At 38.1% G+C, this 15,278-nt stretch overlaps 1 protein-coding gene across 3 annotated transcripts in view; it reads left to right on the plus strand.

Moving 5' to 3' along the window:
• The window catches only part of CARF (calcium responsive transcription factor), a 42,289-nt gene that overhangs the window by 14,344 nt on the left and 12,667 nt on the right, over nucleotides 1–15,278 (plus strand). The window contains exons 10-16 of one of the 3 annotated variants that reach the window (XM_068138319.1): nucleotides 630–699; nucleotides 4,176–4,306; nucleotides 5,257–5,617; nucleotides 11,518–11,561; nucleotides 12,761–12,878; nucleotides 13,368–13,411; nucleotides 14,601–14,753. In XM_068138319.1, coding sequence (XP_067994420.1) covers nucleotides 630–699; nucleotides 4,176–4,306; nucleotides 5,257–5,617; nucleotides 11,518–11,561; nucleotides 12,761–12,844 — 690 coding nt within the window. In that variant the 3' untranslated portion in view covers nucleotides 12,845–12,878; nucleotides 13,368–13,411; nucleotides 14,601–14,753. Of the gene's footprint in view, nucleotides 1–629; nucleotides 700–4,175; nucleotides 4,307–5,256; nucleotides 5,618–6,135; nucleotides 7,046–11,517; nucleotides 11,562–12,278; nucleotides 12,879–13,367; nucleotides 13,412–14,600; nucleotides 14,754–15,278 lie in introns of those variants that run through there. The other 2 variants (XM_068138317.1, XM_068138318.1) reach the window with 2 other exon arrangements.

Raw genomic sequence — 15,278 nt, forward strand, 5'->3', positions numbered from 1 at the left:
ATTGACAATTTATACAATATCAGCACTTTGTGATGATTGCATGAACTGGAAGCCATGTGATGTAGAAAAATTCCAGTGTCAGACAATTTATTTTCATGGCTTTTTTATTGTTTTGAAGTTACTGATACTTTTTCATATCTTAAAATGAGGATAACTTATGTCTCAGATACAGTCTAAATTAGGACTTGCATCGCATTTTGAATATGTAAGTATTAATACACTTTATAGCAACTGATGTGAGCATGAAATAGATACTTCAGAATGTTCAGTAACAAACTGTACTGTTAAGTCATACTGTGTCATCAGCCTTTTCCCTCTCCCCACACTGCTTTGAGCCCAGGTGAGTGAAAGATGCTTGTGAGATAGCCAAGCAGTTTGACTTTCTATTTTAAAGCCCTAGAAATGTCATGAGCAGACTTAAGCCTACCTGATATACTGTATGTTAAAAATTCTTTCCACAGTACTTTGGTTTTTAACCCAAGAGCTCCCAAAATACATAGTTGAAAGAAAATAAGAAGGCATTGCTTTAGACACTGTTTTCCTACACATCTTGTATTGAGCCCATGTTCCTGTAGCAGACAAATTTGCACCCTTTCTGAGAACTGAGATCTTTTTCTTTTCATCTGCAGTGGACCACAGACAGTGAGAATGTTCTCACAGAAACAGTGACTGTTACATTTGCCTCACCACCTTCAGATGGTAGGACTACATTGAGAACTTTGCTGTCTCCGAATGTGTTTGTTTTATTCGCTGTGGCACAGAACTTCAGCTTCCTTCCTGAAAGGTTGCTGTCATGTTCTGTCACTCAGCTAAACTCAAGGATTATTTTGGTGTGTCTATTTGGGCATGTTATTTTTTAACTATTTGACTGCATGTGTGGAAAAATATGCATAGTCTTGATGGGGTTGGCAAAAGTATGAAAATTGTAAGTTTGACTTTTACACAGCACCTTCAAGCAACTGAAGATTTTAACAGGATAGTTATGTGGAAAGAGCAGTTTACCTCGGATGAAGGTGGTAATAACACTTGTACAGACAATTAAATTCCTGCTGAGCTGTTTTATCTGTCAGAACACACAATACCCTGAAGCTAGCTGGGTACTGGAGTTCCTTGAAGGTTTGTGCTTCACACATGCTTAAACATCTTGCTAAAAATTACTCAAATGTATATTGTGATTCCTTTTCTCATCAAGTCCACTGCAAGGATCAGGCTCTGAATAACAAACACTGTTTCTTTTGTCAGAATTGAAGGCACTGTTTTCCATTTTTTCTTTATGCTTAGAATAGAAATAGAAGCACAGGTGTCATCACAGTAGCAGCAAGTCTGTGAGCGATGTTTCTTCAGTTCTTTGTGGATTTAACTTCCTCACTAATGTGTGAAGCCAAAGTAGCGTCTCTTGTCAGTGATTGCTGAGCCACCTAGCAATATTAAACTTCTATCCTCTATAGAAACTTGGGGTTTATATATTCATGGTTGAAGGTCTGTTTCTTTTGAAGATACAGCTTCCATTGTCCCAAATCTGGGTTCTTTAACCAATGTGCAAAAGTCAGTCAACACCACAGAATCAAGATACTTGTTTTATTCCAGTTGTGCACAGAAACAGTGCTAAGGGATAATTCCACACAGCTGGCACACTGGTGGATATTTCTATAGTAAAATGTATTAGCCTACTAACTAGCCACTGTGGTCAGTTTCTTTCTTGCTTCGTCTTAAAGATACAGCTACTTTTAAATGGACTGTGCATGCACAAAGCGTAAGGGGGGGGGTCTACTTGGGTAGGGGGCTTCTCTAGCTAGAGGGTGTGGTTTTTCACATTATAATGATGTTACAGTGAAGTAAATTCAACATCAGAACACCAATTTGGGGAACTTTGCTAGCTTTACCAATGTTAATTCTCAAGGATGGAAGTCTGGTGTTTGGGGAATCTCCAACCTCTCATCATTGATAAAGTTCCTCTGGATCTAGTTATTTTAGTATGTTTCTTCCTATCTTAAGGTAAACAGCATTAGCGTAACTTTGTCCATTCCTCTTTCTGAGACCACCTTAGGTAAGCACTATCAGCCTCACTTTTAAACAGTCAGTCATCACACTATTTTTCCTTTGTTGAAAATTAGTTCCTGTTACAACTTCAAACCATGTACTGTAATAAAAGTGTTTGTAACTATATCTGTGTGAAAGCCACACAGAGTTACACATAGGGTGAGATGCCCTGCTAGATCATGCTGGCCGGTGATAAATTTAAAATTAAATTACTCTGTCCTTTGAAGATAATTGTGCCTTCAACGTTTGTGACAGAGCTCAGTAGAGATGACTTTTGGTGTGAGCTGTCTGAATGCTGGAAAAGTTTCAGCAAGAACAATTTTTGCTTTCTTTGCATTTCACAGATAATTTTCTACGGCAGAGTAGCCTATCAAATGTAACGTGTAAGCATTCATCCAGTGACATACTGATTTTTAAAGGAAGCTAAAGTATTGGATTTGTTTCATTTTCTCCACATGTGCACCAATTGGGGGTGAATATAAGCAGCTTTTTTTATTCTGGCATAACTTGTCTTCACTTGAATATAGGGATATGTGTTTCTACACATGGCACATGCATTTATGATTGTGTTACAAGTCCAAGAAAAAAAATAAGGGTGACTTTGAAAAAATCCATTCTCATTAGTGTATGTGGAGTAGTAGCAGCAGGGGAAGGCAACACTGACTTTTCAAGCTACTGTTTGTATAAGGGGTTTTTTGTTGTTTTGTTTTTCCATTTCAAATTGTGCTGAATGGGGACAAGTTTACATTTAATAAATAAAAAAATAACAGAGCTAAAGCCAGCTGTTTGTTTTGCAGAACTCCATATCTCCATGTCATAGAGTTTCCTCTTTCCTAGCTGTAACAATCACTGTAGCTATCCAGCTGAAGTGTGCTCTATTTTATGTCTTAATGAAGTATAATGACAAGTGAGATGAACACCTGGGGGTGGCTGGTTGATTTATTTTTCTTTTAATTAGTGCTGTTGATACTGAATGAATGCCCGTGCAGCATAAGGAGTGCATAGGTTAGGAGCTGAACCAAGGAACAATATTATTCCTAGGCATGTCGATGTAGAATACAACCCAAGGAAATAACTACTATCTCTTCCTACGTGTGAATATTCACGTATGCTTATGGGATCTCTATGTAGCATTAAAAAGAGCCTAAATATTTTACATAGTTGAATTCAAGGAGGTTTATGAATTCAAGGAGATTGTATGTGATGGTCAGTTATGATAAAGAGTTGCACTTGGCAAATTAGTATAGATGTTGAAAGATTTATCTCCACTCACTTAGGTTGCTGAAAACTTCTGTATGATTTCCTGGTAGAAAGCTTTTTGCCATTGGGCGTTCTTAATTTTTTTCCATTCAGCAGGCTAACTTCCATGCACAGGGCAGGCTCTTCTTTTACAGTTAAAAGACTGCAACTGAAGTAAGAGGCTAAGCAATGTCTACTATGGTCTGGATAAATCTTACCCAAAATGTTCTGGGTGGCTCAAACAGGAAACAGGATGATCCCATTTGAAATTTCCTTGCAGAAATTACTACAAGTGAACCTCAATTTTTACAAGTTTTCAGGAAATTAAGTGTCATTTGTGCATTTTATGAGTTTTGAGGATCTGATGTAACCTGTAGGCTAAAAGGCCTCCAGATAAGTGAACTTCTAGTGTGATATTGCATAGAAGTCATCCTAATTTCCCAAAAATGTTTGGAAGGAACTGGTGTGACTTAGAAGATTTCCTGTGTAGATTTTTATTTGGGAAGATAACAGTTTCTTTTGATGCCTGTCTGTTGTTGAGCCCTTGCTGAAGTATATGTATTGTCAAATTATTTTATTCCTGCCTTCATAGAAGTGTTTCAATTTCAAACTTATAACAAGAAATTCTAAGCACAGGATAGGTTGCAATTACTGTGCTCTCCAACATGGGCTTACTGATGCTCCTGTTTTTGACTATGAACAGATACACCCTTCCTATACTATTGTCAGTTTCTCATACCCAACCTCTTTTCTTTAGCATCAAACTTCAGCAGAAGAGAGAACAACATGTATGTCTATGCTGAGATGGAAGGGGGTTGTTCAGTTTGTAGGGAAGGCTTTAAACCAGGAAGAATAAATTTGTCATAATTGTCTGCTTCCTTTCTGTGGCACTGTAGGAAGCTCAGCAGGGAAGTCAGCCATCACCAAAGCAGAATCCAACCAGAGTGGGGCGTCCTTGCTACCAGAAACAGCTCAGCTGTTGTCTTCACTGTCTTCACTTCAGCCCAAGATATTTGCACAACTTCAGGTACAGTCAGCTTGTTTACAGAACTAATATTCTGTACTGGGAATGCTGAAGGCAAGCTGAGAACAGCAAGTTCTCTCTCAGCTAATGACCTCCCTCAATGGCTAGATAACACAGCCTTTGAAATAGCTGTCAATACTTAGTGTGCCGTCTCACATGTCACATTTAACATACACAGGATCCCCCTGCCATCTCTTGAACCCTTGGAAGTTAGTCTGTTGTGAAGGCAAAACCAAAATGATGAAGGTAGTGGGCTTCTATCTCAAACCAAGCACCTATTCATTTTCCACATGGTCCAGTCATTTTTTTGATGGAAATTCTGCAGAACTGAGGGGAGATAAGTCAGTCTTACTAATTCCTTTTAAATCCTCCCTAAAACTGCTCCCAGCTAGGATCTGTAAACTCCAAGGTTGAAAGGCTGAGGAGTGGAAATAAGAACGTTGTGCTGAAAGAGCTTCTTCTAGAGTTTATCTCCAGTCAAAAATGTCTCTTTTAGCCTTCTTCCCTAACTGCTTCTTTGAAAAGCTATCGTCTTACTTCCTGAACCCCAATGAAATGCATGGTCTCTTCCCTAGAAGTACCGTCTGCAGTAAGACACTGTTGTACTTGTATTCCCCTCTGTTTCTGAAGACATCCTGGCTCCACCTCACACTCTTTTTCTCAAAGCAGTATGCTTAACTTTTAGTGCCTACCTCTTGTGGAATGGGCAGTAGTGGGGAATGATATGAAACTGAATATTAATCCAAAATTAGAGCTTTAGGGTCATCAGTAGCCTTCTAGCTGCTGATAGATAGCATTGTGCTAATTGTTTTCTAATTGTCTGTTTGAAAGAGATAATTTATAGGAAGTCAGAAGCTATCTAGTTCCAGCATTGCAAAAAACCATACCATTAAATGCAAATTCCTCCTGCTGTAAATACTGGTATGTTAGTTCTTTTGCCTTATCTTTCACAGGGATTACAGCTTCAGTCAACTTTTACCTCCACAAATGGATCAACAGCCCTTATTGTAAATAGCAGTTCCCCTCCTGGCCCTGCAAGTCTGGATTCCCTAAGGAGTGCAATAACCAACCATTCCCTAGTACTTAGTCGAGGACACAGTTTACAAGCAAGTGCTGGCCTAACACAGCATAGTGCTGCTGCCTCTGCTTCTGGGACTCCACCTGGCTCTGCTCAGAGTCTGGTCACTATGGGCCAGCTGGTAACAGTTGGAGGGGTAGATGACTCCAGAAGCTTAGAAGAAGGAGTCCATCAGATTTTCTTGGGAGATGTACAGACTATTCCAGTACAGATTGTGAACAGCCATCCAGAACTCAGTAAGTTGCAGTGTTCCAAATAATATGTAAATATATAAAATAGAGTGGATTTTGTTCTGTGTCTCTTGAAGAAAGGAGAGAAATGTGTTGATAATGGGGAACTCTGCATAAACTTCTGTTAGCTGATTCTAATTAGTTTTTACACCAACCCAAAAACTTAGTTTTTGACGTAAAAAGATGACTTCTTAAACTGCTTATCACTTTCTTTGACCTACTACCAAGTTATCTGATGAACCTGATATTTTTACCAAAAAATTCCTATTTCTTAGATAAAATTATCACAGAATCACAGCAAGGTGGGAGTTGGAAGGCACCACTGGAGATCTAGTCCAAACTCCCTGCTTAAAGCAGGTTGGCCTAGATCAAGTTGCACAAGAGCACATCATCTGTGACTTCTAAAAAGATGGCTATTAAATAGTTTTGCAGGAACATCTATGTAAAGATGTGCTAGATCATAGTCTGCACCTTTGTAATGCCATAGCAATAATTTTCTCCATATGTCCTGATGACTTTTGCAGGTCAGCCAGACTTCATTTGTACTAAATTTTGTAATATCCTGAAGATGGAAATATAAGATTACATGAAGAAATAAAAGGGCACATGAAGAAATATACTGAAATTCATCTGTGTTAAAGTAATATTGGGGTATTTGGCAGTATTGTAAAAGCTTTACATTTAAGATATTTTCTGCCTGCTGTAGTTAAATGTTTGTGTAACTGGTTGCTTTCTTTTTTATAGCTGAATTTTACTATTCTCCTGAGAAACTATTTTCAGAGTAAAAGAACTTCAGAGAGGTTATCAAATGCACCTCATCCAATTTGTTGTTTCACCTCTTTGTTCAGTCTAGATGATGATGCTCTTCAAAATTTTGAGTGATGAAAGTTGTAAGTGAGTTTTTAAAGTGTGAGTCATTCTCTAAATCAACATGCTTTATTTTTTTTTTTTTTCCCAGCAATAGCACCTCCACTCCTCCTTTCCCCTGGAAAATAAATAAATAAATATTGTAGTTCTAATTTTCCATAGGAAAAACAAAAGACATTTTATGTGAGAATAATTTTGTTCTCTCTGAACATACAATTTTTAAATAAACATACTATTTTTTTAATAAAAGGTTTTGAGGGTGCCTTTAGTGAAGTAAATTCATGTTAACTTGCAGTGTCTTGTAGCACCTCATCTATAGCACAGTAGATGACATGATGGGCTATCACACTACACAACAGTTAAGTTCACAAATGCCTTGCTTTGAGTTCCTGAAATATTTTTCTTTTAAATGCATACTGTTATTGGGGCTGAGGCATTGTCAGTGGAGTTTGAACTTCAATGATTTTTGTTTTGTTTTTAAGCTGAAGAAAATACAGAGGGTATTATCTGTGTGAACCAAGTTAAACAAGAGCCAAATGAAAAATCATTGTGTGTGGAGCCAGATAAAATGAGAGATTGCCATAGTTCCTCACCTGTTTAAATCTGTGAAGCCTGGAAGGATTATTTCAAACTGGAGAACTCAAAATGTCTTGGAAGGAAAGGCTGGTGCTCTCAAAGTAATGCCATTCTTTTTAAATCCTTTTGTGACATTCAGACTAGATATATTTCACACTAGTTCTGACAGATAGCTGTTTTGATTTATGACTGTTACGGCTTTCTGACAATTCCAGGTCATTCATTTGCCCTGTGGAATACCACCTCTCTCTCTCTTCTAGTTCAAGTTTTGAGTAATTTGGATGCTATCCAAATGGCCTGTTTTAGTCAACATTTCTGAAGGTCTTCCACAATTTAATTCCTTAGCTTTAGAATATGGATCACAATGCTGGGTTTATTTTTACCGTTGAGACCCTCAACTGTTCTGGCACTACAGGGACCACAGAATCTGCCATCTTCAGCACCACAGAATCCAGCAGCGAAGTGTATCAATGCAGATTTGTGACAAAATGAAGGTCCAAGATGCTAAATTTCAAAGTGAAGGACACGGATGCTTACGAAAACGCAACTTTAACCTGATCATAATGCTAACAGTGTGAAGATAAGGAGAGGAGAAAGGTGAAGTTGCCAGGTGAACATAAAGTTGTAGGATAATGAAAAGTAGCAGTGAATTGTAGCAGGAGATGTTTTCAACTTTGACATCTTTCAACTTATGTTCTGGCTTTATAAACAGGTTCATTGCTTCATGCAGCCTTTGCAGTGGTACTGTATTGGTCATAACAAGTAAGTTTAGGAGTCTTGTCTTACAGAAATTGATGGGTCCTGTCACTTCAGCTTATCTGCCTTTCACTTTATGCACTTACACTATCAGCTCAGATAAATATGATTTAACTTGCTGCTCTGGGGCTTATGAATATGTTACTGGCAAAGAGAGTCCCAAGAAAAAGCAAGTAATGTAAACCCAAGCAACATGTGCAAGTCATTATAACATTCAGAAAACAAAGTTATCTTTTTCAACAGTGGCAGCTTCTAAAACTGTAAAACTGTATTACTTAAAGTTAATACCTGGAATCTTATAAAGCCTAAATATAATAAATCTATTTTAGTAATAGTTAAGCCAAAACCATAATGAATGACAAGCACTGAGTTGCATAATCTGTGACAGACATGTTTCTTTCAGAAAAAAAATACACCTGCAAATAACTTGGAATCCATTTAAAGCAGTAAATTAAATTAAACTGATGCCAGCAGATGTCAGTTTAAATAATGACATTGCTCCAGATGTTGAATACTCATTCAGAATATTTTGTATGCAGCAATATCAGCAGTGCAGTTATAACTTCCTGCTAAGTAGTTGAGAACTTGATTATAAAATTGGATTTTTTTTTCTGTATGCTGTACAATGCAGTCTAAGGATTTTTCTCTTTTTCAGACTTAAAGGGGAAAAGAAAAAACCAAACCAACCAAACACTAAACAAACAAAACCACAAGAAAATATCCCCCCAAATAAGAAGAAGATTGGCTGGTTTGGGTAGAGGAGAAAGTGTTAGGAATGTTACTATAGAATCATGGAATTATTTCACTTGGAAAAGATCTCTTGAGTCCAACCATCAAACTAATACCAGCATGGCAATTAAACCATATACATGTGTTTTGAACACTTTGAGGGATGGTGACTCTAGCACCTCCATGAGTCACCTGTTCCCATGCCTGACCACTGCTTCTGTAAAGAAATTTTTCCTGATATCTATCCTAAACCTCTCCTGGCAAGTGTCACATTGAACTTGGGTTCCTAATGCCTTTTTACACAGCATGTGTTAGGTGCTATATATGTGTAGATATCTTAATCTTATCTTAAAATAGCTTAACTTGTGTGTGATTAATATTATTAAAGCTGTTCATATAGTAGTAATCATTATAGGTTAGCTTAAATTAGAATTTCCCAACAGTTTTTATATGGTAAGAGTCATCTTTTTATCATGTAAGTGTATAGAGAGCCTCCAGTTGTAGTTGGAGTAAAAGCTTAAAGAAAGAGAAGTTACTATTCCAGCAGTTCTTCCCTCATTAGTTGATCATTTTTTTTAACAGTGACTGTTCTTCCCACTATGAGCTGCAGTCTCATCCTGTCCTGAACAATATTTCTGGTGGTACTTCTGTTTTTGATTTAGTGCTTACAGCTAGAGGAAATAGTTTTAGTCTATCTTGAATTTCAGGCTGTGAAATGAAATTTATAAGCTACACCGATTATCACAGTACCCTGAAAACAATGCAAGAAAAAGTTGGGAGAAATTTAGAGAAGCAGTAAAGAATTAGTTGTTTTTAAAATCTGGGGAATGAGAGTTGCAGTTCTGTCCATGGCAAAATTTTATTTGAAATGCTTTAGCCAATATGTTTTTGTTCTCATTTGTCTTCGTTTTAATAGAATTTCAGTTCTTTGCTTTCCATATACATATTCCAGTTTATTACTGTGTTGGTTTTTAATTGAGTGTAACCTTTCCGCTTTAAAGTGTGCTTACATTTGTTTTCTGAATATTGCTGGTGGAGGAACACAAGCTCATCAGCTGTATCCATATTCAGCTTAATATCTTTGCCTGTTACTGTTCACCTAATTTTTACTGAAAAGTCTGTTTTATATATATGAGGAAAAAAATCACAAGTAAATACCATTTTCAGTGCCATTACACTTGTTTGAATAGGATACTCAAAGCTAATTTTTCAGAGAAAGCTTCACACTTGGTGCAAAGTAACTGGCAATTGCTTTGTGTTGGAATTGTAGATATTTTCCTGATGTTTATTTTTCTTGTGGCTATGTTCAAGCATTTAGTTTAGAAAAAAAAATCATGGCAAGCTTCAAAGTTCAGTAAATGAACAAATTATTCTCCCAATTTATCCTCTTTGGTTACTTATAACCGTGATTCATTGGCTTTATTCAAAGGGCTGTGCTTATGTATGTGCATGCAAAATAAGTTTTTACTAAAATAGAAGACATAAAAATGCACACATCCATAACTCTCATTCGAGGCTGCCAGCCTCTTGGGTGGAAATCAGTAGTGTTACTTAATCCTTTTTGTGCTATAAAGATTGTTGCAGTTTGTACAAAATTTAGAGAGAGAAATGTCTGTATATGTATGTGGAAAGACGCATTTATATAGTAACTTAATGTATAATATTCCTATTGAAATGTAAACTACTTTTAAAATAATGGTTTGTGTTGTGGTTATGTGGTCTCATGAGGAGAAATGCAAGTGTTACCTCAGGGTGGTGATTTCTGGAGGTGAAGGAGGACAAATAGGACAGCTCCAGGGAGACCAGGTGGAAGAGGGTCCTGAAGATGTGTGAAAAGCAAGGGTCCCGTGAGGTGGGATGGAGGGGTCTGGGGCTCTGGAAGGGGGTTGGAGGTCACCCACCGGTTCAGTGCAGCTCCTGAATCTCTGCCACTAGCAGATAGGGTGAGTTCATGGTAGGAATTTAAAGGTGTGGAAGAAAAGGGAAGCCTGTTCTGCTCTCAAAACCAACAAAGTTTCATGAGTAACTAAGTGAGTAACTAAGGCTTTCTGTAGTCTTGAGATGCCTGTTCTGGTCTTCTAATATAAAGAGACTTCTCTTGGAGCTTCAATACAGCAGCTTCAATACAGGAGTGTAGGCCCTTTTCCTTTACATGCTAGCAAGGAAAATATACCTTTCCTGCCCAAATTAGCAGTCAACTTGCTGCTCTTCTCATCCTTCTGACTGCAGCCTTATGTATCTCAAGCATGCTTAGTATCCACCCAAGTCTATCTTCCTTCACACTTAATAGAGCTTCCACCCAAGTCCCATGCCTTCAAGTCTTCTGATTCTTAATGTTTCACTGCTGCACTGTTGAAGCAGCACAAGTGAGCAGTGGTGAGATTTGTTCCTGTCAGCCTTTCTTCCTGTCTCCCCAGGATCCTAAGTCTGTATTGCATGTACTTCTAATTGCATACATTTTGTCCTTGCTTGTTTTGGGGTTTATCATCCTTACCTGGATGAGTATCAGACAGCCACGTTTTATAGGACACATCTTATATTCACAGCAACTGAAAAAAAAAATAGAGAAAACAAAAGGATAGCATCTGCTAGCAGTTTGGGCTTTATCTGGCCTGTTTGCTCCAGTATCACTTGAATTCCTGATTCTGGCTATGGATAGTAGCTGGGTGTTGACTTGTTTGTTGGCAGATTTCAAATTTGCTCCTTTATGTCCATACAAACAGATGTGTTCTCAGGTGGGATTAGGTGGGAAGGTTCTGTTCCACTGGGAATAGAGATTGTGATACAGCTGAGGATGTTACTGTGAAAAGTTGCTGTTCAGAGATAATTCTCCATCATCTGCCATTCCCTTCTGAACAAAGCTTTAATAGGAATAAACTTCAGAGCCTATTCCTTTGGTAATGATTATCTCTAGCAACTGTACCTCATTAATGAATAAAGTAAACATTGTGTAAAACAGGCTGTGTTGATTTTTTTAGGTCAGAAGTTACCCAGCAGGTCTATCCAATCAGCAGCAACTGAGGTATGATCTCAGGGGAGAAAGAGGAAGGCAAAAATCATGTCACATGACAGGAGTGTATGTGGGTGGGTTATCCAATGTAAACTCTTACACCTTACTCTCTCATTCAATTTCTAATGCATGTGACAAGTTACATGTTTATGTTTTAAAGGGATTTGATATGTTTTCCGGAGTCTTCAAAGGAGTGATGATAAACAGCACTACTGTATCACAGAAAGTATTGGTGTTGGTCATCTAGGACCCCATCCTGTTACACTAGACAAAGGGTTTTGAAAGTATGATAAACTTTATCTGGACAAATACTGAGTGTCCTTGTCCTAAGAAGTCTTCACTGTGCAGAAAAATTGCAGCATAGGATACTTATCAGTACTCTGTTAGCCTTTGCTGAATAGAGGAATGCTTGCAAAAGGCCTAGAGAGAAACTCATTATGGAAAACATTAACATAGTAGTTTGTAGTGACATATACACATGGGATTTTATGCAAAAAAAAAAAAAAAGAAAAGGGAGACATGAATATAGTTGTTTGCATGTAGTTCTTTAATACAGTTTTTACTACAATTAACTGTTTTTACTACAACCATTTTTCACTCTCTCCAGTGCAGCTTGGTTGTTTGGTATGTACTGGGCTTCTATTAATGATGGTCTGCCTGTTTAAACAAGAGTATGGTGTTCTAAGCAAATTAAGTTCCTCGCTTGTCCTGATCTTTTTTTTCTCATAGAGATTGGAAAGGCTTATAGGAGGCTGAAAGACTGTTTGTAGCATAGTGCTTTTGTAAGAGCTGATTTCTGGGTCTTCAGTATGAAGCAACTAGGAAGCAAAAACTTACATACTACTGGATCTGCCATTTGGACATTTTTCTAAGGTACTTGGATTTCTACAGCAAGACAGTGTCAATACATCATAAACCGTGTTAAAATGTAGATTGATAGTTTAGTGGCCCCAGGGAAGATCAGAGACTTGCTTCTGCTGTTTATAGAGTAGTCTTTGTCTCTAGATACTGTTTAAAATGCAATTGGATATGGCAATGAAATGGCAGTAGGAGAGCCAGAAACACAGTTGTGTGTGTGTGTGTTAGCAGATCAGTGGGAGAGGGAGAAGTTCAGTCCTACTGTCCTCATTCCAGCCTAACATTGTGATAGTCCTGAGTGCACCCCTTGAGAAACACTGATGATTTGTCTTTGTGTTCTTGTCTATGTCAAGCTCTTCTTTCTACGTGCCCCATCAAGAAGTTGTACAAGCCTGCAAGGGACATGGAGGCCATCAAGAAAGTGTAAGATCTTATGAAGAACCTGCAGGAACAGAATAGAGGAGATGAAAGGTTAATGATATGGCTTCTGTAAAGCCTACACGCTTTGGTGGGAGGAAGGCAGCTTTGCAATAAAAAATAGAAGTAAATCTTCCTTTTCAGAAGTATCAGAGCTACTGTATAGCTCTGATCTGCTTGACCAAATGCGTAGTGTTTGGACAGATCTCAATATTTTTATGAGTATGTATCAAAATGCTAATGAATATTTATCCACTCGGTGCCACCTTTGCATGTCAAATTGAAACTGTCGGCCTTTGGTGCCTCCTCATCTTTGTACATATTCTTAAATGAAAACTTATTTTGTTTTATAAAAAAGCAGTGGAGGGATTTTGTCTGAAGTCCTTTCAGGTACTTACTTTTTACAGAGTAAGCTTGAAGTGTATAATGTTGTATTTCTGCAGAAAATTCTTATGAGGAAATACTAGTGTATACTTCTAACCTTCGGATAACCTAAAACAACCAAAACCTTTTCCAACTTTACATTTTTTTCTTTTTATCCAGAACAGGAAGGATTCCAAACTGTCCTTCAAAAATACCACGTTCAGGTTTGCTACTTTTCTTTCTCTGTAGGTGATCTTCCATCTGTGCTGCAAATCACTGTTCAGGGTCTTCAACAAAAAAAAGCAATTATAGAACCAAACTCATATAAGGGAATGGGAGCAGTACGAAACAGAGGTGACACCAGAATCCTTACTTACTGCCCCCATGTGATGGGAGAGGGTGTTCCTTTACATTTGCATAATCTGATCTGATCACTTGACAGCATGTCAACAATATCTGCAGACCATAGTTTGTTTATAAACATCTGTGTCACTTCAGGTCTAGATGTGACCAATTTTCTCTGTGCTTGGAATTTGCATTGATTTAATGAAACCTGTGGTGTTATAAATGGTCAAGAACTGACAGACTCTTCACCTGTGAATTTGGTCTTAATCTGAGCTCCAACTGAGCTAACCCTAACCCTAATAGCAGCTAGGGACAAATTTTGAGGCTGTGCTTGTGTTCCACGGTATTTGTTGAGCAGAAGAAAAACCTTCCATTTCTTCAGTTTTCAAGTGCTTCATTCATGTTTCTGCCTGATGTACAGTTGCTCATCTTCATGGCCTCAAAGATGGTTCATAGAATTCTGCTGTCAGTTTAAGGGAAGAAAGAGGTTGCCTTGTATTAAAACTTGATGGACAATATACATAGTTCAAGTGAGTTGGGAACACCTAGAACAGTTGCTCTCAACCATGCTGTAATGTAGAAATGGGAGCTGGTAGAAGGAGTAAGCAACCAATGAATATAGTGGGAAAAGCAGGCATTCTTACTGTTCATGTAGTATCCTCCTCACACAGTACCTTTTCATAAGCATCTTGAGAGAAACACTGGTCAGCAGTGGGAGGAGAACCCTTCCCCCCAACTTACAATTTAACCATGGGTTTGTGAATTAACCACACATTTGGCCTAAGTAGTATCTTCTGTCCTAGATCTAAGTGTGCAGTGTTTAATTCCCAAAGGACCGTGCTAAGAATTCAGTTGTGCTGTGTCAGGTTGCTGTTCCTTTAGATGTAAATGGAACTTTTTCTCATAGGTATTTCTCTTAAAGCTAAAATTAAATGGGAGAGAGGATTTGAAATTAATTGTTGATGTTTCTTACAGATGACACTCTTCGGTTTTCTGAAGTGTGCAGGTGTTCCTTCCTTAGCTTCTACTTTTAGTTCTTAGTTCACTGTGTGTTGGATGTTTTCTCAGGATCATGTACCTCTGAGAGTACTCCAAGCAACCAGCAAGAGATGAGTGCAGAGAACTGAAGTTTGTAAAAAGCTGCTTGCAGGAGCTAGAAAGCTCTTTAAAGTACAGCTCAAGATTGCAGTTTCTTCTGACTGAAGTGGTTCACTTTAAATGGTAAATGTTCTTTTTAACATTTTTTTTCAGTTGTTGGTTTTGGTGCTGTTTGTGATTTGAGCTCACACTCAATAAAAGCTGGCATGGTAATCACACGTACTTGCCTTTATTTTCAGTGTGTTAGTTATCTTCTGGATGCAAAGTGCTTTAACAAATCCATTCTTGGCTGTTGACAAAGCTGTTAACACATTGGAGTATGGGAAAGGAGATGAAGTGGGAATGTTCTTGACTGTCATACTTGTACTGAGAACAGATGATCTGTGGAAAGAGGGCTTTATGAGTCCAAAGGGGTGCCTGGTGCCTAGGTGTGCCTGCTGCTGTGGTGGTAGGCCTGACACCAGCCACAGGAAGCAGCCTATCCGCTGTAGGTCCAGCTGCGTTTGACACAGCCGTAGGGCATGTGAATGGTACAGTATATTTACATGCAACACATACAGACTCTTGAAGATTGCCAAGTGGTAAATGCACTGAACTACAGACTAGCTCTATAGCTCTAAAACATGACTGCAATCACAAACTTGATCT

The sequence above is a fragment of the Melanerpes formicivorus genome, unplaced genomic scaffold (assembly GCF_026170545.1).
Source record: "Melanerpes formicivorus ecotype bairdi unplaced genomic scaffold, bMelFor1.0.p_v2 SCAF_5, whole genome shotgun sequence".
Lineage (NCBI taxonomy): Eukaryota > Metazoa > Chordata > Aves > Piciformes > Picidae > Melanerpes > Melanerpes formicivorus.